The following is a 27,115-nucleotide window of genomic DNA, read 5'->3' as shown; positions in this document are numbered from 1 at the left end:
CCTGCTCAGTGGGGAGCCTGCTTCTCCCTCTCCCTCTGTTCCTCCCCATGCTCGTGCTCTCTCTCTAATAAATAAAAATCTAAGAAAACAAACAAAAACCCACTATGTGTTCCTATCAGTGCTGTCTGACACAGAGTAGGTGCTCACAGAGTCTTTGCTGAGTAACCGAATTTCCGTATGTTTATATGGTTCTGGCCAAGTCGAATCTGAGGTACTAAGGGGTACCCAGGGAGAGGTCAGGCACTTGGGTCTGAAGTTCACGATGACGAAAGCTGTGGCAGCAGCTGACCAGTCCGGAGGAGCATGGACATAGGGGCAAAGGAGCCCACTGTCACCCCCAAACCTTCTCCCTGTGTCCCTCTTGAGGGGTGATCTCAAGGGGTGACCCGATCACCAGATAAGGACTGAACTCCTCACCTCCACATCTCACCCCTCCAACAAGTTCTATGTTTCCGTCTAAGTGTCCCCCAAGTCTGCCACGTCTATCTGTCGGCACTAACACAGCATCCTCTCCCCCAGCGACTGTCCAGGGTGCCTGCACGGTCCACCTTGCGGTGTAAATGGTTTCTCTAAAACACAGAATCGACGTTCTTCTTGGGTCTGAAAGTGTTGCGGTGGGCTCCATGTGGTCCCTGGTGCCAGGTCCCGGCTCCCAGCAGGCCCGTACACGTGCGAGGCCTCCCTGTCTAAGCTCCTGTCTTACCGCTCAGCCCGTGGGGCCCCAGGCCCTGGGCTTCCTCGCAACTGCGGGCCTCTGCTCAGGACGCAGGAGAGGCTACTCTTCTCGGGAGGCTTTCCTGCCAACCACGCTGTCTCCTCCGCTCCCCTCCCTGCGCCGCACGGTCACCGCTGACACCGCTGGGCGGCCTGTCACCACGTGGCCTGGGGTTCCTGCAGGCACTACTGTAGTTGCAAGGTGTCTGCGTGGGTGACTGCGGCGTCACGGAGAGGAGCCCGCGAGGCAGCCCCCGGGAGGCCGAAAGGGAGCCGGGGACCAGTCCTGGAAGCCAATGAGGGAGTGTGAGGGTGTTCCGCTGCGTCAGCGGGGCCCGAACCGCCCTTGGGAGGAGGAGCCTGGGGTCCAGCGCCGCGCAAGCTGCCCTCGCTTCCCACCCAGGGACACGGAGCCCTCCGCACCCGCAGACCTGGCGGGGTCGCAGGGCTAGGTCTCCGCCGGCGGCCCTCCCCAGGCGAGCGTCCTCCGGCCTGGGGCTGCGGAGCGGAGGAAGAGGGGACGCCGACCGCCCAGCGCAGCCCGTGGTCCACCGCCAGCGGAGAGCCGGCCTCCTTTGTGCGCAGGCGCACCGCCCGGCCTGGGAGGGGCGGGGCCTGGACGGGTCGAGGGGCGGGGTCAGCTCTCAGGCCCGCCTCCCCGAGCTCCTGTAAGCGGCCTGGAGCTGGGCACCCCAGCTCTTCCAGGGGCTTCAGGTGAGCAGGGGGCACCGAAGGGTCAGGACGCCTCCCCGGAGGTCGGGCCGTTGGTCGGGCCGCGGGTCCATCTGTCCTGCCGTCTGCCAACAGCGGCCTCCGCGGAGAATGGGAGAACAAAGGAGGGGGCGGTTCTGGGGCCCCCGAGGGAATGCAGGGTCGCAGGTACCCCGCCCTGCCCGCTGACAGTTTCGATTTCTCCCTGAGTCAGAGGCGCCTCCCTAGAGACCCTGAGCCGGCGGCGGGCGCAGCCGCCTGTCCGCGTTTGCCTGTCCGTCTTTGTGTCTGTCTCTGGGTCTGTCTGGCTGTGCCCGAACTTGCCTCAGCCGCTCAAACTGAGCCTCCCGGACACCCCGGTATCCCGCCAACTCGCCCCTCTCCCATGGCAGGTAAGTGGGCGCCGGGTGGAGGGTCTCCGTTATCCCCCCACAGACTCGGGAGCCGGGCGTCGAACCCATCCTCCGGGAATGTGCTCCGACTGGCTGCGTGGGCCCCTCCCTTCCTCCGGGAGCCGCCGCCCTGCTCCCCCGCCGCATCTTTCTCGGCCTCTTCCCATCACACTCCCCACTCCACAGCCTCGCGGCCCGGCGCCTGGGGGAAGTGGGTGAGGCCGCTGGTCCCCTTCTAATCCACCCCTGTCCCCCTCGACAGGCTACTTGCCCCACAAAGGGCACGCCCCTTCACCCCCACCTCCCTACCCTGTGACCGCGGGGTACCCGGAGCCGGCGCTGCACCCCGGGCCCGGGCCGGCGCCAGTGCCCGCCCACGTACCTGCCCCTGCGCCCGGCTTCTCTGTCTTCCCCTCTCCCGGCCCGGGAGCCCCAGGGCCTGCCGCCCCGTTCTTGCCACTGCCCGGGGTGCCTTCCGGCCTCGAATTCCTAGTGCAGGTGAGTGGGAGGGAGGAGGGGTGGCGGGATGAGGAGTGGACCCTGGCGTCCAGGCCAACCCACTGACATCGCTGCCGACCCCACTCTCTTTCCAGATCGATCAGATCTTGATTCAACAGAAGGCTGAGCGCGTGGAAGGTGAGTGGAAGGGGGAGTAGGTTGGGCCTCATGGCGGGGGGGCGGAGAGGGTGCTCTCTCGGGGGTGCCCGTGCCTGAGCCTCGGCCTGTCCCCCGTGGCAGCGTTCCTAGGCTGGGAGACCTGTAACCGGTATGAACTGCGCTCGGGGGCTGGCCAGCCCCTGGGTCAGGCGGCGGAGGAGAGCAACTGCTGTGCGCGTCTGTGCTGCGGCGCCCGCCGGCCCCTGCGTGTCCGCGTGGTGGACCCCAGTGACCGCGAGGTGCTCCGCCTGCTCCGCCCCCTCCACTGTGGCGGCGGCTGCTGCCCGTGCGGCCTCCAGGAGGTGGGCGGGGAGAGCCGGGGACGATGAGGGGTTCGGGCTGGGGGCCAGGCCATCGTGGGGAGGACCACTGACTGAGCACGGTCCGCTCTCAACGAGGCGTGGGCTCGGCCCGGTGAGATGGGCGGCCGTGAGGGCGGTGACAAGTGGTCTAGCGAAAGGGACGGGAGGTCTTGTGCGGGGATGACAGAGCCTGACCGGTGAGAGCTTGGGCCGGGGTGCCCTGGCTCGGCTGATCCTGTCTGCCTCCCACTCCAGATGGAAGTCCAGGCTCCCCCCCGGCACCACCATTGGCCACGTGCTACAGACCTGGCACCCCTTCCTCCCCAAGTTCTCCATCCAGGACGCGGATCGCCGCACTGTCCTGCGTGTGGTGGGGCCCTGCTGGACCTGTGGCTGCGGCACAGACACCAACTTTGAGGTACCGGGAATAAGGGGAGAGTCCTGGGACCTTCGTAAACCCAGATGGCAGCTTCTGTGAGGTGGGATGGCCAACACGAAGGTCAAGACCCTGAGCTCTAACATCTAAACCCACTGTGACTCGTACCACACTTCCAGGGTTCCTCCACTCAGGAAGGGATGTCCCTGTGGTCCTGAGACATGAAAGCTTGGCAAAGAGGGTGTCATCTTAGGGACCAGTGCTGATGGTCGTCAGCAGCCCTGTGTGGAAGGGGAAAGAGTCTAAGGCCAGGCCTGATTTAGGGCAAGTCTGCTGTGGGCTGGACCCAGGTGGCTGCTTTGCAGGAGTCTGTGAACCCAGACCCAGGAGCAAGCACCAGACTTGCTAAGGTCCTGCCGCTTGCCCCGCCAACCTAGAAGTCCAAACAGCCCCTCCAACCGGGAATCCGGGTGATCTATATCCCTGTCATCATGCATTTCTCTCATCTGCCGGGAGAGCCCAAGTGCTGATACTCTCAGGGGAAGGTTTCTAGAAGACAGGCATCTCACAGACATTTGAGTTCCCTTAGGGATAATCACCCGTACAGATAAGGGAGGGAGAACAGGTAGAAGCCCACAGACTTCCCAAGGCTGTTGATGAGGTGTTTGGCCTAAGCCTGCTTTTAAAATTGGAGTCACCTTGGTGTGTGGGTGGAGGTTCCTTGATGGGAAGATCACCGGTGAGCTCTGGATAGGAACATGGAGACCTCGGTGCCCTCACAGGGCCAGTCTCCCTTTTACCTAATTGTAAAGGATCCCTATTTGGGGCTGCAGTTGGGACCCCAGGGCTGGCCGGGAGAAGCCCTTCCTCATCTTGAGACTGGTCTGTGGGAGTGCCCCAGCTCTGGGGGGCACTGGGGAAAGGTGACGGGAAGGGCATCATTCCAGTCATGAAGACTAAGCCTAGGAAAAGGACCAGGGGATCACTCTGAGTTCCCACCCTCAGCGGCAGGGTCTCTTGCTGCTGGGCCCAGGGAGGCCCGTGGAAATCTGGGTCCTCACAGGCCACTTACTGCTGCGCCCATAGAAGCGGGTGGACGAAGCTGGCATGTGATGGTGGACAGGGCCTGTCCTACTTTGCAGATTCGAGGAAAACCACCCCTTCGGGCAGCCACAGCCTTCCAGGAGCCTGGGGGGCTCCTAGAGCTCAGCCTGCCCAGCCCTGCTTGACCAGGCTACTGTGTTCAGGGCACCCAGGGCACCCACCATGGGTGCCGGGTACTTTGGTAACCAGAGCAAACCCAGCCGGCAGCCCTGCGCTGAGACGAGCCCATCACACTTCCACGTGTCCCACCGCTGATGTTCTGTTCTCACGTGTGGCCTTTTAAGAGCCACACATCCGAGCCCGAATTCTGATTTTTGCTATACACACACAGCATGACCTAGGCTGACTCAGTTTCCCCCGATGTCACGTGGAAACCTGGGGCTGTCGGAAGGATTCCCGGAGTGGAGGGCCTGCATGGTTCGTGCGGGGTCATGGTGGGGGGTCAGTCGCATCCTTCCCAGTTGGGTTCTGCCCCCCACCCCCCACCACCAGGTGAAGACCCCGGATGAGTCCCGCAGTGTGGGCCGCATCAGCAAGCAGTGGGGGGGGGCTGCTCCGAGAGGCCCTCACAGATGCAGATGACTTCGGCCTGCAGTTCCCCCTGGATCTGGACGTGAGGGTGAAGGCCGTGCTGCTGGGAGCCACATTCCTCATCGTGAGTTGGCCGCCCTGCCTCCCCTCCTGCCCCTCTGCTCTCACGCCAGGCTTTGAGCTCTGGTGACAGTGCCCTCCCCTCAGGACTACATGTTCTTCGAGAAGCGAGGAGGTGCTGGGCCTTCGGCTATCACCAGTTAGAGGCCACCTCGGGGTGAGGAGAACATCACCTCAATGGGGATCCAAGATGGCGGCCTGCCCCAGCTCCTCCTCAGAGGCAGCCCCTTCCCTGGATGCACATGACAGGGGACAGACGGGGATGCCTGAGAGTCTAGGGGCCATGCGGCCCTACCCCTACCCTCATTCCCCGGCCTCCTTCACCTCAGCCCCCAGAGAAGGGTATATAGGAGAGCCCTGCCCCTGCGACCTCCCACTGCCGTCTCTGGCGAGCCCCCAGCGTGCAGGCATATCCGCTTTCAGACTCTCCCTCCCCTCCCCTTCCTCTCATCCCCTACCAGGCCTCTGCTCCACGTGTGGTCTGTGGAATCCAGAGCCCTGGGATTTTCTGACAGAGCCGGGGCTGGGGCCCTGCAGCACCAAAGATGGCGGCAAAGGCCGCTCTCCCCCTGCACCGGCTTGGCCAGCGAGTCCAGCCGCAGACCGTGGGCCTCTGAGGGGGTATCCCCACCTCCCTGTCAACAGCTATAGGGCCTGCCCTCCGGTGCCAACGTCCTTCCCCCTTGGGCCTTGCCCATAGCCGGCGCTTAGCAGCTCCCGTGCCTTACGCAAGCATCCCGTCCTTTCCTCGCCCGGGGAAGGAGGCTGCACCTTTGTATGTTATATTCATATAAAGTTTGTAACTTTTGGATACTGGGAGATGTATGTCATAGGAGAGTAGAAGAGTAGGTGCGGGGAGAAACCCAGGGAAACAGGGGGGCTTGTTGGGGGGGGTCTGGCCCGTTTCGCCATCCAGGCTGCCCAGGTCCAGTGTCTTTGAGTTCAAGAGGGCAACGCCATCCTCCATCATGGCCCCGGACTGAGCCAAGCAGTCTGGGCCACGTACCCCGAGTCCGTAGGGAGGCTTCTGCTATCTGGGATGGCTGCGCACACAGAGTCCGGCGTGGTGGGGCCCGGCCGCTCTGGATGGCTGTTCCCAAAGTCCTCCCGAGTAAGCGGAAGCTTCCCGTGGGTGTGATGTGCGACAGCTCTGTCTCTCCAAGTTCTCTTGGTTGGGAATACGGTAGGCAGACCGGACTAGATGCTTCTATGAACCAGCCAAGGGGGCTGGAGCCTTCAGAGGCCAACGGGCACGGGAGGAGATGCTCGATCATGCCTGGCCCCAGCTCCTGCTGCAGCTGCCTCCGGCACAGTCTCCCCGCGGAGGAAGTTCTGCCCTGGTGGGATCCCTTCTGGTTCCACTTGGTCCCACATGGCCAGGCCGTCCATCCAGGCTGGTATCCAGGCCCAAGGGGGCAGCGCTCAGGGCCGAGCCAGGACATAGCGACTGGCCGCGGAGAGATCCCACTGGTAATGCTCCAGGATGCGTCGGCAGTCGGCTCTGGACCGGCTGCTCAGATGGTAGAGCTGGTCCACCTGCGGGGTGGCAGGGGGGACAGTGAGTGCCGGGTGACGGGTGGGGGCCACGGGAGCGGCAGGAACCCGAGAGCAACGTCCGGCTTTACCTTGAGGTTCCGGATGGCAGAAACCACGTCTCCCCCAGTGGCCCTCAGTGCCGCCTGGCACTCCTGGTGGGTGACTCCGTGCACGCTCAGCCCCACCTGTGGGGCACAAAGCCTCGCTCAGGCTGCTGCCCCAGCCCAGAGCCCCCTCTGGACACCAGCCACTTGAGGGAGAGCTCACCTCCGTGACCCTCTTCTGCAGCTCAGAGTCGGGCAAGAGGCTTCCAGAGGGGACGGTGGCTTTGCCAGTGGCAGGCGCTCCCGAGGGCTGGCTGTGGGGGGGTTCCCTTTTGGGCCAAGGAGGCCGCTCCCTGAGGGGCTGGCTGGGCTGAGAAGGGCTGGGGGCAAAGGGGGTCCGGGATGGCAGGCCTGGGGGTCCCTGGGGCACAGCTCTGGCATGACGAAGTTCGGGGGGGCTCGAACCACCCCCTGTGGGGCGGGGACCCAGGGACAGAACAGACTCCAGACTCTTGGAAATGACTGTTGAGAAAAAAAAAATAGAGCTTGAGAGGGAGCACAGGCGCAGGGCCCTGCCTTCTCCCCACTCTGTGCCCTGCTCTTGGGGTGACCCTCGGCTAGGGGTGCAGTAGGGTGTGCCCAGCAGACACCCAAGTAGAGGCAGGGGAGGCCCCAAAAGGCTGAGGTGGCAGGAGCTGGAAGTGGGGTGGGCAGTCCCTCAAGTCCAGCCGGGCTGTCCAGTCAAGTGTGCCAAGTTCAGGACTCCAGGCAGGGGGAGACTTGATGAGTCGCTCTTGATCCCGAGACCCCGGAGGCCAGGTCCCCATCAGCCACGCCCACCTTTCATCCTCTGCAAGGGCACATTCCTGTTCCTTCTCTGGGCCCGTGCAGGAGGTAAATCCCGAAGCTTTGCCTTCCCTCTGTCCCTGTGGGAGACAGGGATCCCATTCACTCTCCACACCCCCACCCCTGACCCGACTAGCCGTGTCCCCTCCCCCAGAAATGTTGGGGGGCTCCCCCAGGCAGGCAGAGACTCAAAGGGGACACTCCAGCCTTCCCTCTAGCCTCGCCCGGGCCCCCTCCCCAAGCTTCTTTTCCAGAGAAGTTGCAGGACGTGGTTCCCCCAGCCCAGCTGTGTCCCCTCTCCGCACCCCACCCCACTGTTTCAGGTGCCCACCCATCTCCGCTTCCCTGCTGTCGCTCTCCCTGGGCAGGGGAGACCCTCTGGACCGGATGGGTGGCTGGCGGGCCCCCCCCCCATCTGCCAGCGTCACCGCTGAAGCCGGGAAGCTGCCCACTTTGAGTGTCCGGCCGTTCTGGCCCTTCCAGGTTGTGGAGTCGGGGCTGTGGGAAGAGGCAGTAGTGAAGGCGCCGGGCGGGGGCTGGGCGCGAGCCCACATTCAGCTCGCAAGCATCTGCCTGGAGGAAGGGAAGCTTTTTTTCTCCCAAACACAAAAGGGCTCTATGGGCTTGGTGGCTCCAGCCGGAGGCCACCACGATGGTAGTGCAGCTCTCGGGGCCCAGTGGGGTAGAGGGGAGGCAGAGAAGCCGGGTTCAAAGAGCTGGGGAGCAGCAGGTCGGACCCGCGTCAGGAAGGTGGGCTGGGAGTCCTCCTCTTGGGGACGTGTGGGTGGCACGAGGCTCTCACCTGCCATCGATGATGGTGATGGGGTCACCAGTCTGCATCCTTAGGGCACCTGGCTCCATGACATCCTGGACACAACGTCCCTCAGGAGGCCAGGCCTGCAGAGACAGGAGGAGAGGGTATCAGAGGGTGTGGCCTGAGTCCAACGGGTAATTTCGTGGGAGCAGGGAAGAAAGGAGACTCCTCTCTGTTCTTGCCCCCAACAATGAAACCCGTTCCAGCTATGTCCTCCTCGGTCCTGGGCCCAGGGTGGGACTGTCCCCGTCCCCCGGTTGTCATCCAGGAGGGGAGGCAGGCCTGGAGTCCATGCCAAGCTGACACAGCCCAGGGGTCAGCGAGCAAAAAAGGGGGGCCTTGTCTCTACCTAGGGGAACCAAGGCGAATGTCCCCTACCCTGCTTTTACTCCACACACAGCTCTGCCTCTCAGGGCCTCCAGAAATTTTCCATTTCTTTCCGGCCCCACTGCCTTGACCGTGAACCAGACATTGGCATCATTTCATTACTGCTTTGCAGCCCATCATCTACCTGCTCTTCCCATGTGTCCTGCCTCCTATCCCTTCTTGCACCAAGCCAGAGCGACAGAGCACATAACGTGGGCTTCTGACCCCCCCCCCAAAACCCTTCCATGGCTCCCAGGTGTCCTCGGAGTAAAGATTGAACTTCAACAACAGAGTTCAGTGATTTGGGTCATTTCACTGGTTTAACTGACTTAAGACCGCTCCTCTGCTTACTCTGTGAATTTAGGCAAAGCCCTTCAATGTCAATGCCATAACTGCCCCATCAGTAAAGGCCACGAAACAGTGGCCTTCCTGGATGGTGAGAATGAAGTAGTGGTGCAGGAAGATAGTCTAAGTGTCTTAGCGTGGTACATTCCACAGATCAAGCGCCCTGCATTAGCTCTGGTTATCTATGGCTCCTTCCTCATCCCTGCAGGGCGCCCCTGAGGTCACCGCGCTGACTTCCCTGAGTGGCCGGCTGAACTGCTTTAACTCTGCCTGGAGACACCCACAGACAGCAGCCCGCTGCTCTGAGCGCCCCCTTTTCTGGCCCAGCCCCCAGCCCTTGAGCCCGCATCTGTGTAGGCCAAGCTGCCTCCCCAGAGCTCCGAGCACCCTGCAGGTAGAGCCCTAATCTGCTGGTCTGTCCCAGACCCCAGCCCGGGAATTATCTGTTAGTCTTGTGCGCGCAACTCTGGGAGAAAACGGGGAGGTGAGACGGGGTGTGTGTGGGGAGGTAGGGGCTCCCACCTCTTGGAGCAGCCCCTCCAGGTAAGAAAAGCTAGGCCGGTCGGCGGGGTGGGGGGCCCAGCAGCGCAAGGCGAGGGCGTAGAGCGCCCTGGAGCAGAGGGAAGGCCGAGGCAGCCGGGCCCGGTCCTGCTCCAGCCGCTGCAGGATGAGGTACGGCGGGACCCCGACCCAGGGCTCCTTGCCCCCGGAGAACATCTCCCACAACGTCACCCCAAACATCCACACGTCTGACGCAGAAGAGAAGGCCCCCTGGCGCAGGCTCTCCGGCGCGCACCTGCGGAAACGCTGCTGAACTGGGCCTCGGGGGGGGGGGGGGGGGGGGGGGGGGGGGGGGGCGTTTCCCCCAGCGCGACCTCCGCAGCGCCACCACCGCCCTCCCTGATCTCCTTCCCAAACCCTTCCGAATCCTCTTCCCGGCCTCCCCGGGGGGCCTGGCACGCCCATGCCGCCCGGATCCGCGCCCCCTCGGCCCCTCACCAGGCGTAGGGGATGGGGCGGGGCCCGCCCATGATGTAGCGGCCCCGGGCGCCGCGAAGCGGCCGCACCAGCCCGAAGTCCGCCACCTTGACCGTGCGCGGGGAAGCCAGCAGCAGGTTGCGTGTGGCGAGGTCTCGGTGCACCAGCCCGCGGGCCCCCAGGTACGCCATGGCCCCTGCCAGCTGCCGCAGGAAGAGGCACAGCAGGGCCACGGGCAGCGGGGGTGTCGGGGCCGGCGCGGTCAGGCGTGCGTGCAGGGAGCCCAGCGGCGCCAGCTCCATCACCTGCCGGAGCGCGGCGCCGCCTGAGCAGAGGTCTGCCCCACTCCCCGCCGCCCACCCCGGCCTCTGGCCCCTTCCCTCCCTCCCATTGCGCCCCTGCCCTGGGAGCTGCTGTCCCGGCCGGCTCACCATCTGCAGAGGCTGGCCCAGTACGAGGCCGTGCAGACGCAGCACGTGCGGGTGCTCCAAGTTCATCATGACGGACACCTCTCGAAGGAAGTCCCCCAGCTCTGTGCCCACGGGGCCTTCAGGACCCACCCGGAGGGACTTGACAGCCACTGGGACCTGGGGCGTCACAGGGAAAGGACACTCTCTGGCACCCAGAGCAGAGAGGGCATGCAGGGCAGGGGGCAGCCAAAATTTATACAAAAAAAAAAAAAAAAAAAAAAAAAGGAAGAAAGAAAGAAGGAAGGAAGAAGCAAAGACCAGAACAGCGGCTGGCCCCAGCACCCAGAATGAAGGAGGCTCCCCGGACTCACACTCTGGCCACTGGGCAGCGTCCACAGCCCTCGGTGCACCACGCCAAAGCAGCCAGAGCCCAGCAGCTCCCCTCTGCACACGGCACCATCTGGGATCAGACACTTGAGTCCCCCCTCGGGCTCAGGGAGGGACAGGGGGCTGTCGGGAGCTGAGGTGGTCTCTTTCTGCTCAGGTGCCAAGCCCCCAAGGATCTGAAGCAGGGGTGGGAATTAAGTGTGTGGAACCCTGTACCACTCCTCCCTGATGCTCGGCCCGCCCTAGTCCCGGGCCTAAGCTGGCCCTTTAAGCCTGTTGCCCCCCCCTACCCCAAAACACACACCTTGTAGACCCAGTTCTTTGACTTGACCCCCGAACGGTGCTTCTTCAGAGCCTCGGCGAGTCTGCGCTGGGCTGGGGAAGGTCAGAATCAGGGCACGTGGGTGGTACATGATGGGCCGTGGGGGCAGGTCGGGAGGCAGGAGGATTTACAGGCCAGAAGAGGGCTGGTGGGGGGCAGGCTGAGGAAGAAGAGACCAGGGGCCCCTTACCAGGCCGGCCCATTCCAATGCCATCCAGGTCCTCGGGCCTGACAAAGTCAAAGTGCTCCGGCCGGGTCACATTAAGCTCCTCAAGGATGGGTCGGTAGAACTGGGCCAGCTGGATGTCCCGGAGCAGTCTCAGCAGCCACAGTGAACTCGCCTCAGGGACCATGTCTGGAGAAGGCATCCCGGAGGTCCATGCATCCAGCTCTAGACACAAAGCCCATGGGACTCCCAGACAGCAGAAACTGGGCCTCGATCTCCACCCCCCTCCAATCCCATCAGACACACTCAGGTGCAGAGGGAGGGATGCATCAAAGAAAGGCAGGAATCAGGCCACTCCCACAAACCCCAGGAAAACCCCTCCCCACACATACCTATGGTCCCCACCTCACACTTAAGATCCCAGAGCTCTGCAGACCTGACATATGTTCCTCTTCCCACTCTTGAGATAGGACAGCATCCTGCTCCTGGACCCCTAGGACACCCGGGTACCACATCCCTGCCAGGGATGCCCAGATATGCTAACCACAGTGCCTCCGCCCTGCCGATGCGCGTGCCCAGACACACGGGAACCTGCCTCCACACTTGGAAACACTGCTACACACACACACACACACACACACACACACACGGAGACCTACAGATATGCTGCAAAAGACGGCTGAGCCACCCAGACACATGGCCTTTCAAGTCCGAAGTGTTCCAGAATGCTGCCGTGAACCATTCCTGCGCGCCTACCAGTGACACTGAGGTTCACGGCCTCTGAGATACACCACGCCACGTGTCGGAGTCTTCAAGGTCCACAAAAACACACAGCACACGAGATGGCCAGGATCCATGTGCCCACACCTCTGAACTACGCATAGGGCCCATCGGCTCCGAGATGCCCAGGCTCACCGCCTGGTCGGCACCCGAGGCAGCCACGCCTGAAATCACTGGGCGTTTGCGACCCGCGGTCAGGTGCAGGCTGAGCTAAGCTCGGGCACTGCCCACGGAGCCAGGTGCTGCCGGGTGCACAGTCCCTTCCACACCCACCTGCGTTCAGCTGCAGGAGCCCTGCCCGCACACCTGAGTCACTCAATCCGACCAGGCTTCCAGGCAACTCCCCCAGTCTGAGCTAACCAAGGCCGGGGGCTGTGGGCGCTGCCTGCACCGCGCTCTCCCTTACACGCACCTGGACGCCCCCCTCCACCTTTAATTAAACCCTGACGAAGGGCTGAGCTAGGGGCTGGGCGCGCGGAGGGGCGAGGAGGGAGGAGGCCGGGACCCAGGGAGACCGCCAGCAGGTGGGAGGGAACAGCAAGGTGAGGTGGGAACAGTACCCGAAGGGGGAAGGGAGGAAAGGCGGCCGCGGAGGGGAGGGGAGGCGAACAGGGCATCCGCGGACGCACCCCAAGCGACGGCCTCTCCTGCGGCCCCGGTGCCCCGCGTCCCCTCCCCGCGGTACCCTCACCTGGCGAAGGCGGAAGCTGCGGCGGCGGAACCACCCTGGCCGCCAGCACTAAATCCCGGGGGGCGGGGCCGCAGCCGCGGGGGCGGGGCCGCAGGCCGTAGGGGCGGGGCCTGGCGCCGCGCGGGGGAGCCCTACCACGCCTCTCGCCCCCAACCCGGGAAGGCCTGAGGCGGCGGAGCGGGGGGGGGGGGGGGGGCGCCACCCCGGTGGCAGACTGGCCCTCCTCCTTCCCGGCCAGACCCGGAGAAACCCTTCTCCCGTCTTTTCCCTCTCTCTTCCTCTACATCCTCTTTCCCGCCTCTTTCAAAGAACTATTCATCCCTCCCAGGCTTCCTGGGACTTTGGGGTCCTGTCCCCCGTGTCCCCTCTCCCCAAATCTTTCACCTCTCCCGGCCAGAGCCCCACCCCTTACGCGGATCAGCACCAGATGGAGAAATGCTGCCCAGGCCCTGGGAATGTGAGGCTAAACAGGAGAGTGGGCGTCCTAGCCCCCACATGGGGGGAGGCAGGGTAGCGCAGGGCGCTCTGAAATGGAACCAGGGCGGACAGGTGTTGCTGGTGCAAGAAGTCAGCCCTCAGCCCACGTTGTCTAAGATTGGAACCGTTGTCCCTGGCCGGGCTCTGAATATTGGTCCAGTGTGCTGCCCAGAAAAAGGACCTTTTGGTAGCTCCCCAGGGTAGAACACGCGGGAGGTCTTGTGTGTGGGTGGGCTCCTGCCCCCCATCCCCGCTTTGTACCTAGTCTGGGTGGCCAAGGGCAGCACCCCATGCTTTAGGGCACCCCTCCCCATAACTGGCACTTAACTGGCCACGTTCTGGCTCAACCCTCCTTCCCCCCCGTAATCTCTGTACACTGGCTGCAGGGATAGGGGCCACAGGTCGAAGTCCAGAACCTCCAAAAAGGCTCTGAGGAGGAGCATTCCTCTCCTTTTCCCTCAGGGGTCCCAGGGAGGAAGTCACGAGTCTCAGGACATCTGGCGTGTCTCCTGTCCCAAGGAAGGATGTGCAAGCTGTCCCCAGAGTCCCTTGGGGGGAACACCCACCCCAACCTGGTAAGCATACAGGATATTCCAACACTGATGGGAAAATTTTTATAGTTTACAGTTCAACCTGTTTGGTTTCCTTGCCTTCTCTTGCCCTCCAGCAAGGCCAGCTTATCACACTGTAATAGCTCCCTCCACATCTGATGTCCCTGCTATACTGTGGGATCCTCATGGTAGGGGCTGGATCTGTCTTGTCTATCCTTGTGTTTTGTTTTATATTTTATTTATTTATTAGAGAGAGAGAGAGAACGCACAAGCAGGGGGGTGGGAGAGAGAGAAGCAGGCTCCCCACCAGCAGGGAGCCTGACACGGGGCTCGATCCAAGGGCCACAGGATCATGACTTGAGCCAAAGGCAGATGCCCAGCCACTGAGCCACCCAGGAGCCCCTCATCCTCTTGTTCCTAGTCTTAGTATCTGGGACAGTGTAGGCATGTAACAGGTACAGTGCATATTGTTTGCAAAGAAGTCTGCTCAGTCTGTCATTCCTCTGTCCTTTCTCCCTGCTTTTAAGACATCATTGGTATTTTGTAGTTCTATTAAAAAATATCTAGGTATGGATTCTTTTTTACTCATTCTGATCACTGTGTTGTATTTCCTGTATCTATGAATCCATATCTTTCATTGGTTTTGGAAAATTCTCAGCTAGTATCTCCTCAAACATTATTTTTCCTCCGTTCTTTGGCTCTCCCCCTTGGGGACTCTGATTAGCATTATTCTAGATCTTTTCATTCCATCCCTCATGTTGTTTAAACTCTCTTCTATATCTTTCGATCTTTGGGTCACTGTGATGCCATCCAGGCAATCTCCTTAGGTCTATCTTCCAGTTCACCAATTCTCTCTTTGGTTATGTCTGATGTGCTGTTTAATCCATAGTCTGAGGGATTTTTGTCATTGATACAAACACTGGCAACTTTGTATGCTGACAGTACTTTATTGAGGTATAACACATTTAGGAACATGCCCAGATTTAACTGTATAGCTCAATGCATTTCTTCTTTTTTTTTTTTTTAAGATTTTTATTTATTTAAGAGAGAGAGAGAGAGTGCATGAGCAAGGGGAGGGGAAGAAGTAGAGGGACAAGCAGACTCCCTGCTGAGGAGGTAGCCCTGAAGCAAGGCCAAGTCCCAAGACCCAAGATCATGACCTGAGCTGAAGTCAGGTATCTAACTGACTGAGCCCTCCAGGCGCCCCAGCTCAATGCATTTCAACCGATGTACATGTGTATTGGTGCTGATAAAGACCCAGAACATTCCAGTGATCTTGGAAACTTACCTTGTGTCCATTGTTAGTCAATTCCAGTGACCATTCTCATGTCTAAAACCCATAGATCACTTTTTCCCCCAAAGATTTTATTTATTTATTTGACAGAGAGAGATCACAAGTAGACAGAGAGGCAGGCAGAGAGAGAAGGAAGCAGGCTCCTGTGAGCAGAGAGCCCCTGATGGGGCTCGATCCCAGGACCCTGAGATCATGACCCTCTGAAGGCAGAGGCTTAGCCCACTGAGCCACCCAGGGGCCCCCATAGATCACTTTTTCTTGCTCCCGACCTTCTTATCGATGGAGTCACAGGCTGTAATTGCCTTCAGCTTCTTGGACTCAAAACGTTTTTTGAGACTCATCTTGGTGTTGTCCGAGTTCTTGATGGGGATCACATGGTTCCCTGAGCTTTTTGGGGGAAGAATGCGTGACACCTGATTTTCCTCCAAAAGTCCAGCATCTTTACAGATCTGGGAGCACCAGAGGTCCTCCAGGAGTTGAACACATACGTGTGGAGGACATGGGGACACAGGAAGCAGCTGCTGCCAGAGAGGCTGGCAGGAGCCAGGTCAGGCACCATGTTGTCCTTCAGCAAGCTCTCACTGTCTCAGGTTCTAGGGAACAAGCAGACACGATCCCTGGCCTGGTGGGGTTCACTCTACAGGGCCTTGGAGAACACGGTCAGGAGCTTGGGCCTTATCTGAGGGCTCTGATAACCGCTGGATGGTTTTAGGAGAGGAGTGAGAGAACCAGGCGGCTGCGTAAGCAACTGGGAAAAAGAGAGAGGAAGGACAGGGAGCTCCTGGAAGAGGTTCTCGCCGGTTCAGGGGAGAGAGGTTGGCCCTGCTGAGACCTTGGCAATGGGATGGAGAGGAGGTGAAGGTAGGGGGCTTCCCCGACTGGACTCTGGGCCTAGGTCCTGTGCTCCAGCAGGAAATCAGACTGTTTTTCCAGCAGGAAACCGGACACGGAGGCTCAGCCCCACCTTTGCCTTTAGCTTGGAAAAAACCCAGGGAGTGAGAAGCCTCTTTTTTCCTCCCCTTCTCCCTCTTCGCATCTTACTTCTGGAGCTAAGCTTCTCTCATCCCCACCCGTGTGGGAAGTGCTGCCTGACTGCTCTCGGGGGGCACCCCTTCTAAGCTGAGATGGAGCGTCCTGCTAAGCTTGGAGGCCTGGGTTGGGCACCAGTCCCACTCGGTCTGCCTTTCCCCAACCCCGGCCCTGCCCCGCGGGCTCTGCATCCGAGAAAGATGAGCACACGCACACCCCCGGCCAAGTCTTTGCCCAGAAGGCAGGGAACCAGAAGGGTAAGCAGAAAGGCCCTCTGGTATCTTCCCCACCTACTGCCTTGGGTTTGGGTGGGGGGTAGGGCCCATCCCTCTGCGGAAAACTCTCCTCTCCTACTGGGAGCCACATCAGCACCCCCATAGCCCCTCCCTTCCTGCTCTGCTCCCTGAGATCACGGGCCTCTCCCCTGCCATCTTACCTATGCCAACCTCTCAACAGGGGAAAATCCCTCTCTCTCTTTTGGGCCTTTGTGGGGCTGTTCCCTCTGCTTGGAAGTCCTCCTACCCTTATCCGGATCTGGCTAAGGGCAGGAGGCCTGAACCCCGACATCTCTGCTTCCCGTTATCACACTCATTGCTATTCTGACCTTGCCAGTAACTTGTCTGTCTCCCACTGCTCGATTCCAAGTTCCAGGCAGAAAAAGACTCGATCTTGTCTGGGTTTTGCTGTGTCCCTCCTGCCCAGTCTAGGGCCTGGCTCACAGGGTAGGTGCTCAGTAACCTTTTATGAACAAATGGGTGAGATGACGTCATCTGGGTCGGGGGAGGCCAAGGAGACTTTTTGACATCAGGAGCTCCTTTGCTGGGAGTGATGCTGATGGGAGAGCCCAAACCACCCCCATCAGCATATCCCGGTGAACCTGTCCCTGCCTCTCTCCCCGTTTGGCCTCCCGTGCTTAGCTCTTCCTAGACCCTGGGGTGAAACCCTCCTGTTCCATCACCCCGTCTCCATCCCCCGGCTCCTGGAGGCCCGTCCCTTCCCAGTTTGGATTTGCCTTGCTAGAGTCACCAGCCAGCCCACCATGCTGTATGTCCCTGTTGGTTTGCTTTCCGAAGTGCGAAGTGCCCCTGAATCCACCCTATTCCTCCAAGGTCACCAAGGAGCACAGCATAGAGCCCACCCCCCGAGTCTGATCACCAGCATTGGAGTCCCTTCCCTGTCACTTGTCATCGGTGACTCTAAGCAAGTTACTTCCTGTTTCTGTGCTCCTGCGTCCACGTGTGCGGCAGCCAGAGTGGAGGCCAATGACCCCCCATCCGCATCAATGTCGTTGTACACAGCGCCCTCCTGGGGGATCAGGGCCGACCTAGGGCATCAGAGGGATAGCGCAGACAGACAGTGTGGCTTCCGCCTTCCTCTCTCAAGCCCCTCCCTCTGGAGAAGTCCGGCCACTGTGTCATGAAGAGGCACAAGTGGTCCTAGGGAAAGGCTCTTCACGCCCAGGGACAGAGGCCTCTTGCCCACAGCCAACGCCAACCTGCCAGGCATGCGAGTGAGCCAGCTTGAACATGGTCCTCCTGCCCCGGTCAAACCTCGGATTTCCGTGACCCTGACCGACCTCTGGACAGCACTGTCCTGGGAAGCTGCGAGCCAGAACCACACAGCAAAGCTGCTCCCGAATTTCTGATCCGCAGAAACTCTGAGATCGGGTTTATTGTTTTAGGCCATTAAGCTTTGGAACAATTTGTTATGCAGCTGTTGGTGACTAATACAGAGCGTGAAATGCTTGGAATCACGTCGGACGCGTCATCGCCCTCCGGGGTGGCCAGCGTTCACGTTCGTTTTACAGGGAGGAGATGGAGTCTGGGGCTGGCGAGTGACTCGCAGCTGGAAGGGCGTGGCGAGTTACATCGTGAACATAGGGCCCGTCGGTGCCAGGTCCTTGGCTCCTTTATCTGCCCCACGGTTCGAGCGGTCTGCTGCCGAGCCGTAAGGCCTGGAGGCACGGGTCGACTCTCCGATCGTGCTCCTGGGGTCTGAGAATTTGGAGTTCCAGCAGGACAGGGTAGGGGTGGGTTTTCACTGTTCGACTGGGTCTGGAGGTGAGTTGACAGCCGGGGGCTGTCTTATCTTCCCACGGGGACAGTCGATGCTGCCTTTTGACCCAACTCCTCAGTGTGGACCCTCCATGTCGCTGGGGCTCCTCACCGCATGGCGACTGGGTTTCTGAGTGGATGTCCCAGGAGACAGAAGGCAGAGGTTGCCGGTTTCTTTAGGACATGGCCCAGTGTCACTCCTGGCACATTCAGCTGGCCAGCGATAGAGGAAGGCGTGCACAGACCCTGCCTGTCCACAGGAGACGTGTCAAAGAATTTAGGGGCTATTGTTTGAAACAGCCAGAGCCTGAGTAGCCTCTGTTCTTGGGTGAGGGGCTCAGGGAAGACTTTTTTTTTTTAAATATTTTATTTATTTATTTGACACAGAAAGAGAGCACAAGCAGGGGGAGTAGCAGGCAGAGGCAGAAGGAGAAGCAGGCTCCCCGGCAAGCAAGAAGCCCAACGCAGGACTTGACCCCTGGACCCTGAGATGGTGACCCTGACCGGACGGCAGACGCTTCACCAACTGAGCCACCCAGGCGCCCCTAGAGGGAAGGTTTCTAAGGAAACACCACCAACATGATGTAACAGGTGCCACAGGAGAGACGTTTAGGGAAGGGACACTCAGATCCGCTTGAGAAGCTCCCAGCAGGCTTCTCGGAAGAGGTGACATCAGAGGCAAGGGAGAAGGGCATTGGGGTGTGCAGACGAGCCCAGGCAAAGGCAAGGAGCCAGGAGTAAACAAAGGGTTTGGGCAACTACCAGTGTGCAGTGTGGCTCTGGGGTGGGCAGAGCTGCGGAGACACAGAGCCCCAGGGACGTGTGGGGACCAGACTGCAGAGCACACTCACAGCTGAGAAGTACACACGCGCATGAGAGCCAGGGACAGTCCATCAGACGCTCAGCGCTGCTGTTAACCTTGAGGGAGACGCGAAAAGAGGAGCGGGCGGGTCTGGGAGGGAAGTGGGTTTGGTCCAGGAGACTCCGAAAGCCCCGTGGGGCATTCAGGTAGAGATCCCACGTCGAGCTGGGTTTGGCCAGCTCCGGGATGAGGACCCTATAAGACGTGGGGAACCTTGAATGTCAGGGTCAACGTCCAGGTCTATATTCCATAGGCAGGAAAGAGCTAGGGAAGGACTTCAGTAAGAGATCGCAACGGCTAAAGCTTAGCGAGGGCCCAGCACGTGTTGGGCGCCGTCCCAAGCATCATCCCTGAACTTATCTGAACCTCGCGGTAATCCTGTGAGGGTCAAGTGCTGGCAGAGTTCCCCGAAGTGAAGAGATCACTGCTGGTGATATAGAACATCATGGCACAACATGTCTTCGACGGCCAAGCTGTTAAAATGTAAACAGAATAAAAACAGAAAAAGCCATCGAATCAATGAACTGCGTGATTTGCCTTTCAAGGAACGGAGAAGTTACAATAACTTACCCGAGGTCTGGTGAGACACAGAGCCAGGATCTGAAACCCCGGCAGCCCGACTACGAAGCCCGAGTTCTGAACCATCTTTTGACGCTGGACGGGAGGCCGTCCACAGTGTGGCGCTTCGAGAAGATCCGTGCGCCCACGGAGGGTGCGGCGGCGGAGAGGGGAGTGGGCTGTCAGATGGCACCCTTGGGAGACTGGCGTCTGCAGTCAGAGGGGTCTAGAGTGGGCTGGGGCCACAGGACAGGAGGAAGGCACAGACAGGGTAGAAGGCACAAGGAGGGGCAGAATCGGTTGACCCACTGGGCACTGAGTGTGAAAACAAGGACAACTCCCACATGTGGAGCCTGGAAAATGGGTACAGTGTCGGGGGGGTACGAGGCAGCTGGCACAGACCAGCGGGAAGCTGTGGGGCCTGGGCGGCCAGCAGCCACGGCTTCTCATCCCGGCTGGGGCGCTCACTAGGAGTCAAAGGAATGGATGAACGAGCTGTATGATCTTGGGCAAGCTGTAGGAATTTGATATATGATCTCTGGGTCTCTCTTTTTTTGGGTGCAAAATAACAGATTGGACTAGAATGTGTGAAATAAACTGGAAGGTACTTTCCTAGAAGAGGTAGGCATTCCTTTCTCCATGGCGTGTGCTACATGGGCACCCCAAAACAGGGGTTCTAGCCTTGGCTAGCTGTAAGATGAACCGAGGTCCCATTCGACACCACTAAATCCAGCATTCCTGGATATAAGGTCCAGGGATGGATAATTGGTGGGTTTTGTTTTTTTGTTTTTTTTTAAGATTTTATTTATTTATTTGACAGACAGAGATCACAAGTAGGCAGAGAGGCAGGCAGAGAGAGAGAGGAGGAAGCAGGCTCCCTGCTAAGCAGAGAGCCCGGATGTGGGGCTCGATCCCAGTACCCTGGGATCTTGACCTGAGCTGAAGGCAGAGGCTTTAACCCACTGAGCCACCCAGGTGCCCCGGTTTTGTTTTGTTTTTTAATATTTTTTTTTTTAGGGGCACCTGGGTGGCTCAGTCATTAAGTGACTGCCTTCAGCTCAGGTCATGATCCCAGCGTCCTGGGATTGAGCCCCACATCGGGCTCCCTGCCCGGCGGAAGCCTGCTTTCCCTCTCCTAGTCCCCCTGCTTGTGTTCCCTCTCTCGCTACGTCTCTTTCTGTAAAATAAGTAAATAAAATCTTTAAAAAATAATAATTTTTTTTTAGATTTTATTTATTTGACAGAGAGATCACAAGTAGGCAGAGTGGCAGGCAAAGAGAGAGGAGGAAGCAGGCTCCCTGCTGAGCAGACAGCCCGATGAGGGGCTCGATCCAAGGACCCTAGAATCATGACCTGAGCCGAAGACAGAGGCTTTAACCCACTGAGTGGTGGGTTGTTTTTGTTGGTTTTTTAATTTAATTTTATTTTATTTGAGAGAGAGTGAGAGAGAGCATGAACCATGGGTAGGGGCAGAGAGAGAGGGAGAAGCTGGCTTCCCCTGCGCAGGGAGCTGGATATGGGGCTCGATCCCAGGACTCAGAGATCATTACCTGAGCAAGAGTCATGCGCAAATGACTGACCCCCCCAGGCACCCCAGGACGGGTAGTTTTTGAAGCTGCCCAGATGACTGCAATGGACGGCTGGATGACAGCTTTTACCCTGGAGCCTCCAGGTACCCAGTTTGAAAACCACGGGTCTAGGTGCAGGCTGGGATCCCTTCCAGGCCCAGGCCCTCGGACTGCGACTTGTGGCTGGTGACGGGCTAACTCTTTCTACGTTTCATCTTCCACCCACCCAACCGAAACCTTCTGACAGCTGGGGGGCCAACGCCAGGGTTTCTCCAGCACAAACAACTGAGGTCCTAGGACGGGAGAATTGTTGGAGACGACTCCCCTGTGTGTTGTGGAGCCCAGCACCCCCGGCTTGCACCCACTGGATGCCAGGAGCACATCCCCTGATAGAAAACATCTCCAGATGTCGCCAAAGGTCTCTTGGGGTGGAACCCAACCCCCCACCCCCACCGCCACTGTCCTTCCAGCCGAGAACCACTGTGCCACCCTGAGTCTCCCGCCCCCCTCTGCCCTCCCCAGTTGCAGACAGAGGCCAGGCAGGGGTGGAGGCCATCTGACAACAGGTTTACTTGGCCTTGGCAGGAGGGACGCCTCTGTGGGAGGCCAAGGCTTCACAATATTAAATGGAGGGAGACCCTGCCAGCAGGCTGACTGATGTGGTCTCAGCTCTGGAGGGAGTTTTCCAAAACACTCATTCCCGGATTCCCAATCAGTCACAAGAGGGCCAGGAGGAGCTTCTGGGGCAGGCGGCCCCTGCTTTCCGAGAACAGGCGGGAGGGGGAGTGGGAGGGTGGCGAGGAGGGGATTCTTTCCTTCTGTAGATAATTTCCTGGAACCAGCGGCTGGCTGCTCCTGTCTGATTAGTTGAGGGCTGGAGGGGAGGATACTTCCAGTGGGGTGCCTGGGTCCTGGGAGGCCCTCTGACACTGGGATCAAGGGGATGTCTGGGCTTCCGGGTCTGGAAGGCTGAACCTCGGGGAGTGGAACTCAGGGGCTGGCTGATCCCCTTGGAGGGAAGTGGAGGTTGTGGGTTCATGGTCTTTAGAACTGGAGGCTGGGAGGGCATAGAAACCTTCACTCGTCCTTTTTTCTTCCAAGTAACTGGACCTGAGGGCAGACAGACAGTGGGAGGCCTGGGATGGGCAGGGCAGGGTGGAGCCGGGGGAGGGACTGGGGGGCTCAGAAGTGACGAGGCCCCTGCCGCTCTTACCCCGCCCCCGACTCACTCCACCATGAGGCTCAGAACACCCAGCAGGAAGGCAGCCACCAGGAGAGCGAGGAGCAGAACCCTGGCTTCCCAGAGATCGTGACTTCCTGCAGGGAACCCAGGAAGCAGTGAGGGACCCGGCGACCTCGCCAGCCGTCGCGGTGTGGGCGGGGGGGGCGGGGGTAGTGGCCGAGAGCTCAGAGACCTGAGCCAGGGGAGGCCGGGCGGAGGGGTAGAACCTGGGAGGCAGCGCTTTCGGGGCCAGCAGCAGACGTCGAGTTCCTGGCAGGTGGAGCAGTTGTACACGACGGTGCTGCCGCCTGCAGGACACAGCGGGAACGAGCTGGGGCAGGGGAAGCCCCGGCTCAGCCTCCCAGAGTACCCCCCCCTCCCATCGCCGCCTCCACCACAACAGCCAGGCTCTCCTCGGGCACCCCAGATGCCCGCGTCCTCACTACTCTTTCCTTTTCTACTCACGGCAGGCAGGCGCGCAGAGAGCTGAAAGCAAAGACAAGGAGGGGTGGGGGGAGGGGAGTCGCTCGGCCACGCCCCCCCCCTTTTCCCGAGCGCCCGGGCGCCCCCATCCCTGGCGGCATCAGTACCTTCCCTGGTGTAGGCGGGGAGCTTGGTGTTTTGCAGCCAATGCCGATACAAAGGGAGGGAGGAGAGAGACCCTTTGATCTCTGGGGAGACAGAGGGCAGCGGTGTCTCCCGGCGCCTTGCCAAGGCGGGCTCACCTCCACCCTTCCCAAGCAGCACCTCCCCGATCGCGGATCACACCTTCCCGGCTCCACCTGGCCGCCCTCCCCCTGCCTCCCCGCCCCCTCGCAGCTGCCCTTCCAAGGCCCTGGGTCGTGCGTTGCCCCTTGGCCTCACCCATGACCCTCAGAACTCTGTGAGTCTTCTCTATGACATTGTTCATGGACGTCTCATCTGTGGAGACGGGCGGGGACCTGTGATTCTCTCCGCTCGGGGAAAGGCCAGAGTGTCCAGAGAGGGTTGTGGTCTGAGGGGGCAGCTGAGGGGCCCAGCTGGGAAGCCACAGACTGCGCCACTCGGGGTGTGGTGGCCCCCGGTCCCTGGATTTCTGAGCTTACCTAAGGCAAAGGCAGGGAAGCTCCAGGAGGCCCTACAGTCCTTCCACCGTGCCTCTACTCGGCTGCAGAGTTTAGCCAGGCGGCCCGCCAAGTCACGGTCTGGGAGGTGGCAGAGGACACAGGCCTGGGCGGTCGCCAAGAAAACTCCACCTAAGGCCAGCATCCACATGAGGCCTGCTGGCGGGTGGCAGACGGGTGCCCACCCCACTGAGGCCGCGAAGGCCTCTGAATGCTATGATCCTAGTTCCAACTCTTTGCCTGGAGATTGGAGCATGTTCCAGAACAGTTGGGGATTCTAGAATGTTCTGGAATGGTACCCCTGTTCCATCTCTGGCTGGGGCAAAGGTGGGGCCCAAGGAACTCAGGACCTGAAGACCAGGGCAGAGAAAGCAGGGCTTCTGCTACAAAGGGGACAGCACCCCCCAACCTGGCCCTCAGCAGTCTTGACAAGTTTGAGGTTCCACAAAGCAATTTTATTTTTCTTCTTGTAAATCATGACCAGCGATAAATAATGAGCGAGTGCTTCCCCCGGTGAAGAAGCTGTGCATGAGTCTCCCATTCGTGGGGGAACCAGAAATCCCACCCCTTCCCCTGTCCTCCCCCCACTCTCCCCATCTCTTCTGTTCACCTCCCCTCTGCCCTGGGCAGCCTGGGCCTTCCCAGCCATCTCCTAGCAACGTGCCCATAGTTGCCTTAGCAACGGAGAGTTCTGCACGGGCCTCCTAGGCCTGGTTGGGCCCAGAGACTTCTCTTACCTTCCACCAGGAAGATCCTAGTGGCTCAGACCTCCACCGGCTGGTCCTGCCTACGTGGTGATGCGAGCACACATGCGTGTGCACAGCCCCCCCCCCTCTGATGAAACTCCTCACTCTCGATTTACTCAAGAGAGTCACCGGGCAACCCCAAACCGGCCTGGGCATGCAGAGCCCACGGATACCATCTCCGGCAACGCAGACAGGAGCCAGGACGGCAGAGACCCACACGTCGATCAGATGCACTGGCTGGCACACGTGAGCACGTGAACGAAGCAAGCCTAGGACCCAAGCAGATGCCGCCCCTCGTCCCTGGGGCCGGCTCCAGCAATATGGGGCCCTGGAAAACACTTGGGTGTCTAGAGTATGGGCATTCTCCCCAGTTCCCTATGCCGACCTAGGGTAGGGTGTAGCCTTTCTGTCTCCCTTAGACCTGAGACACAGCAAAGAATCCCCCTTCCTATATTCTAGAGTGTTCTGGCCTCTCTTTGGTCAGGCCAGAGCAGGCCTATTCAGCAGCAGGAGAATCCACGGTCCAGGAGACCACATCACACCTATCCGAAGTCCTTCTCCCACACTCCAGTGTCCCTCCAGGGTCCCACTAGGCTGAGCCTGGGCAGAGAGGTGTCCCGACTTTTCTAGAACCTTGAATACGGAGTTCCACCAAGGAGACGCTAGAGGCCGCCAGTCTCCGGCAGGAACAAACTTGAGAACCTTCCCCACCCATCCCAGAATGAGCACCAGTCCAGACCCTTCCTGCGGCTGTGAGCCCTCAGCGCGCTCAGACTTGGGAACTGCTGCCCACGCCTGGGCTCCAGTCAGGTGCAGCGGGAGCCCTGACTCTCACGGCTCCAGAGGCAGAGCTAAGAGGCTTCAGGGGGGCCTTCGTTCCCTTTGCTGTCCACCCTCTCCCCCACCCCTGCCGGACGGGAGGGCGGCAGGCTCAGTGCCGCACAAAGCGCAGAGATCGCGAGTTGAGCAGGTCTTCGGGGTCAGGGAAGATGGAGTCTAGACGGAAACCGTGCTCCAGAGCCACCCGCAGCACCTCCTCCAGGAAGCTGGGTGCGCCCACCACCTCCCGTAGCTCTCCGGGCCCCCCAGTCCACAGAGGCTGCAGACCCAGTCTCCTATACTCCGCCTCGGGGAGTTCTGCGGGACAGGGAGCCCATTCCAGATGAAAGTGTGGGCCTCCCTCTGCCCTGCCCTCACTGGCCACCCCAAATCGGACCCGCATGGCCCCCAGGCACTCGGAGTCCGTGCAGAAGATGTTGGCTCGGAAGGTATCCACCTGTGCGGAGCTCAGCTCGTAGTGGTGCGGGCCCCGGCGCGCGGAGAAATGCACCAGGCGCGGGCTGGCATCTACATCTACGTGGAGCAGGGCAGCTGTGGGTACAGGGGTCCCCCGAGAGGCCTCCAGTTCCCGCAGGGCATCCAGGAGGGGCTGGATCTGGTAGAAGTCGGCCTCTGCCCTGAGAAGGGCTGTCTCCCCATACCCGCGGGGCAGGTCCAGGCGGCCCAGCCTCAGGAAATTGAGGATGTGCCGGAAGGCCTTGCCATCTCTGTCGATGAAGTAGTGGCCGCCTCCCTGTGGGTTGAGGTTGGGGGGTATGGGGGTGCCCGCCCTAATCATGGCCCCCAGCATGGAGTCTGGGAAACGAGTCAGGGTCTCCAAAGTGGTGGAATAGAGTGTGCCCCCCACATTCAGGGTCACAGGGCCCCCAAAAGAGGGGGGCGAAGAGGGCACAGGAGGCGGCGAAATTTTGGGGGAGTACAGGAGACACCAAAAGAGAAGAAAAGGCGGAACTCCCTGGGTGTGGGCAGAACTGGGTCATAAAGTTCAGACTGTCTCAAGGTTGGATGCACAGTTTGGAGCACAAGGCAGTAAGATCTGGGGTTCACCCCAGCTACCTTGTAGTGGGGAAGACGGATTCCGGGCACAGACACGGCCGAAAGCTTGCGAGAACGCTTGAAAAGCGCGGAAGCCAGAGAGGGGAGACAGGATTTCGGTCCAGACGCATTCGATTCTGGGCGGAGGGTCAGCAGCTGGGCTCTGAGGGCTTCAGACAGCGAGTTTCCGGAATCCAACCAGCAGGTGACGGTGGCGAGCACAGGCCGACCCTCGGAAGGACCCACCTTCCGAGTTCTCGGGCAGATCGCCGTCTCCGAGGGCGAGTGCACGCAGGGCCCCGGGAGCCCGTCGCAGGCCTGGCCTGGCCCGGCTCCGCTGCGGGTCTCGGGAGGCAGAGGCGGGGTTGACCGGAGCGGCCGCGGAGGTGCCTCCCTAGCGGCAGGGGAGCGGGGATGCGCGCTCAGCGCGAGCCGGGACCACCGGAAGACTCTGATGGGAGCAGCGGGGAGTCTCGGGACCCGGGCGCCGTCGCCTCCCCGGGTGTCGCCGCAGCCGCCGCAGTCCTCTCCGCCCCCAGGAAGTGGCCTAAGGGCAGCGGTCGGGGCCCTTTAAGAGACAGCCCCGCCTCCCTGGCGCCCCGCCCCCCGCCCCCGCGGGGCTCGCGCGCGGCCCGGGTGGAGGTGGGAGCCGAGAGTCAAGAACCGGAGAGACGGGGCGGACAGGCAGGGCGGGCGCACGCGGGCGGGGGTGGGGTCCCCAGGGTGACTCAGGCGCGTCGCTCCGGATGTGCCCGCGACCGCCTCGCGGGCCCCCAGGTGTGTCCGACCTCACGTCTGCGGCCCAGCGCGTGGCTCGAGGCCCAGCCGTCCCGGGTTTGGGGGCGGTGTCCGCCCGGTCGCTCCCGTCGGGAATTCCCGAGGGGGCGGGTGCTGAGCCGCCGCATTCCGGGGATGCCTGCCGGCCGGGGTGGCCGCACCCCGCTTCTCCGTCCCGGCCCGACGCCAGCTGCCCCCTCCGGGAGGCCGGCCCCCCCCAGCCCACGCGGGCGGCCTCTCCCCGGCCGGACGCATCTGGCCACGTCGCCCAAGGCCGGGAGCCCCGCCCCAGACCCGCCCGGGGCCAGGACGCGTCCACCTCGCCCGCCGGGAGCGGCCCCTAGCCGGCTCGAGCTTGCAGACCCCCTGCGCGCCCGCCGCCCGGCCTGGCCCGAGGGAGGCGCCCT

General features: G+C 60.8%; 4 protein-coding genes across 6 annotated transcripts; 1 reads left to right on the top strand and 3 right to left on the bottom strand.

Moving 5' to 3' along the window:
* The first annotated feature begins 1,367 nt into the window (after positions 1–1,367).
* PLSCR3 (phospholipid scramblase 3) lies at positions 1,368–5,720 on the top strand. The gene is given in 9 exon segments (XM_032839878.1): positions 1,368–1,817; positions 2,080–2,315; positions 2,411–2,453; positions 2,556–2,776; positions 3,032–3,046; positions 3,048–3,194; positions 4,749–4,799; positions 4,801–4,911; positions 4,995–5,720. Coding segments are annotated over 9 exon segments (1,119 nt in total). The 5' UTR covers positions 1,368–1,579; the 3' UTR covers positions 5,052–5,720.
* A 609-nt stretch (positions 5,721–6,329) lies between these two features.
* On the bottom strand, positions 6,330–12,649 carry TNK1 (tyrosine kinase non receptor 1). The gene is given in 14 exon segments (XM_032839973.1): positions 6,330–6,443; positions 6,533–6,628; positions 6,711–7,009; positions 7,328–7,413; positions 7,665–7,732; positions 7,735–7,831; positions 8,136–8,230; positions 9,381–9,654; positions 9,858–10,141; positions 10,268–10,423; positions 10,618–10,809; positions 10,938–11,008; positions 11,146–11,346; positions 12,593–12,649. Coding segments are annotated over 13 exon segments (2,010 nt in total). The 5' UTR covers positions 11,324–11,346; positions 12,593–12,649.
* An 8,832-nt stretch (positions 12,650–21,481) lies between these two features.
* Positions 21,482–24,682, bottom strand: TMEM95 (transmembrane protein 95). 3 transcript variants are annotated; one of them, XM_032840066.1, is made up of 7 exons: positions 23,293–23,567; positions 23,072–23,128; positions 22,798–22,878; positions 22,673–22,693; positions 22,435–22,515; positions 22,215–22,302; positions 21,855–22,095 (listed from the first exon to the last, which is right to left on the bottom strand). In XM_032840066.1, exons 1-7 carry the CDS (start codon positions 23,459–23,461, stop codon positions 21,921–21,923), a joined length of 672 nt encoding a protein of 223 aa, XP_032695957.1. In that variant the 5' UTR covers positions 23,462–23,567; the 3' UTR covers positions 21,855–21,920. The 3 variants fall into 3 exon arrangements, with proteins under 3 accessions (XP_032695958.1, XP_032695957.1, XP_032695960.1); XM_032840069.1 differs by having other exon boundaries at positions 21,971–22,095; positions 22,401–22,515; positions 23,293–23,575; XM_032840067.1 differs by lacking the exons at positions 22,215–22,302; positions 23,293–23,567 and adding an exon at positions 24,603–24,682 and having other exon boundaries at positions 21,482–22,095.
* Positions 23,744–25,797, bottom strand: KCTD11 (potassium channel tetramerization domain containing 11). Its single transcript, XM_032840065.1, has one exon. It carries the CDS (start codon positions 25,684–25,686, stop codon positions 24,988–24,990), a length of 699 nt encoding a protein of 232 aa, XP_032695956.1. The 5' UTR covers positions 25,687–25,797; the 3' UTR covers positions 23,744–24,987.
* Between the last annotated feature and the right edge of the window lie 1,318 nt (positions 25,798–27,115).

Source organism: Lontra canadensis, unplaced genomic scaffold (genome assembly GCF_010015895.1).
Source record: "Lontra canadensis isolate GAN:19392208 unplaced genomic scaffold, GSC_riverotter_1.0 scaffold110, whole genome shotgun sequence".
Classification (NCBI taxonomy): domain Eukaryota; kingdom Metazoa; phylum Chordata; class Mammalia; order Carnivora; family Mustelidae; genus Lontra; species Lontra canadensis.
This window is presented reverse-complemented; position numbering and strand designations above follow the sequence as displayed.

Coding starts and splice junctions, on each gene's coding strand:
- TMEM95 (XM_032840066.1), bottom strand. CDS start 23,461: ATGTGGATGCTGGCCTTAGGTGGAGTTTTCTTGGCGACCGCCCAGGCC. Junction 22,303..22,434: donor CCGAAAGCGCTGCCTCCCAG/GTTCTACCCCTC, acceptor GGTTCCCTGCAG/GAAGTCACGATCTCTGGGAA. Junction 22,096..22,214: donor GTTCTGAGCCTCATGGTGGA/GTGAGTCGGGGG, acceptor GTCTGCCCTCAG/GTCCAGTTACTTGGAAGAAA.
- KCTD11 (XM_032840065.1), bottom strand. CDS start 25,686: ATGCTGGGGGCCATGATTAGGGCGGGCACCCCCATACCCCCCAACCTC.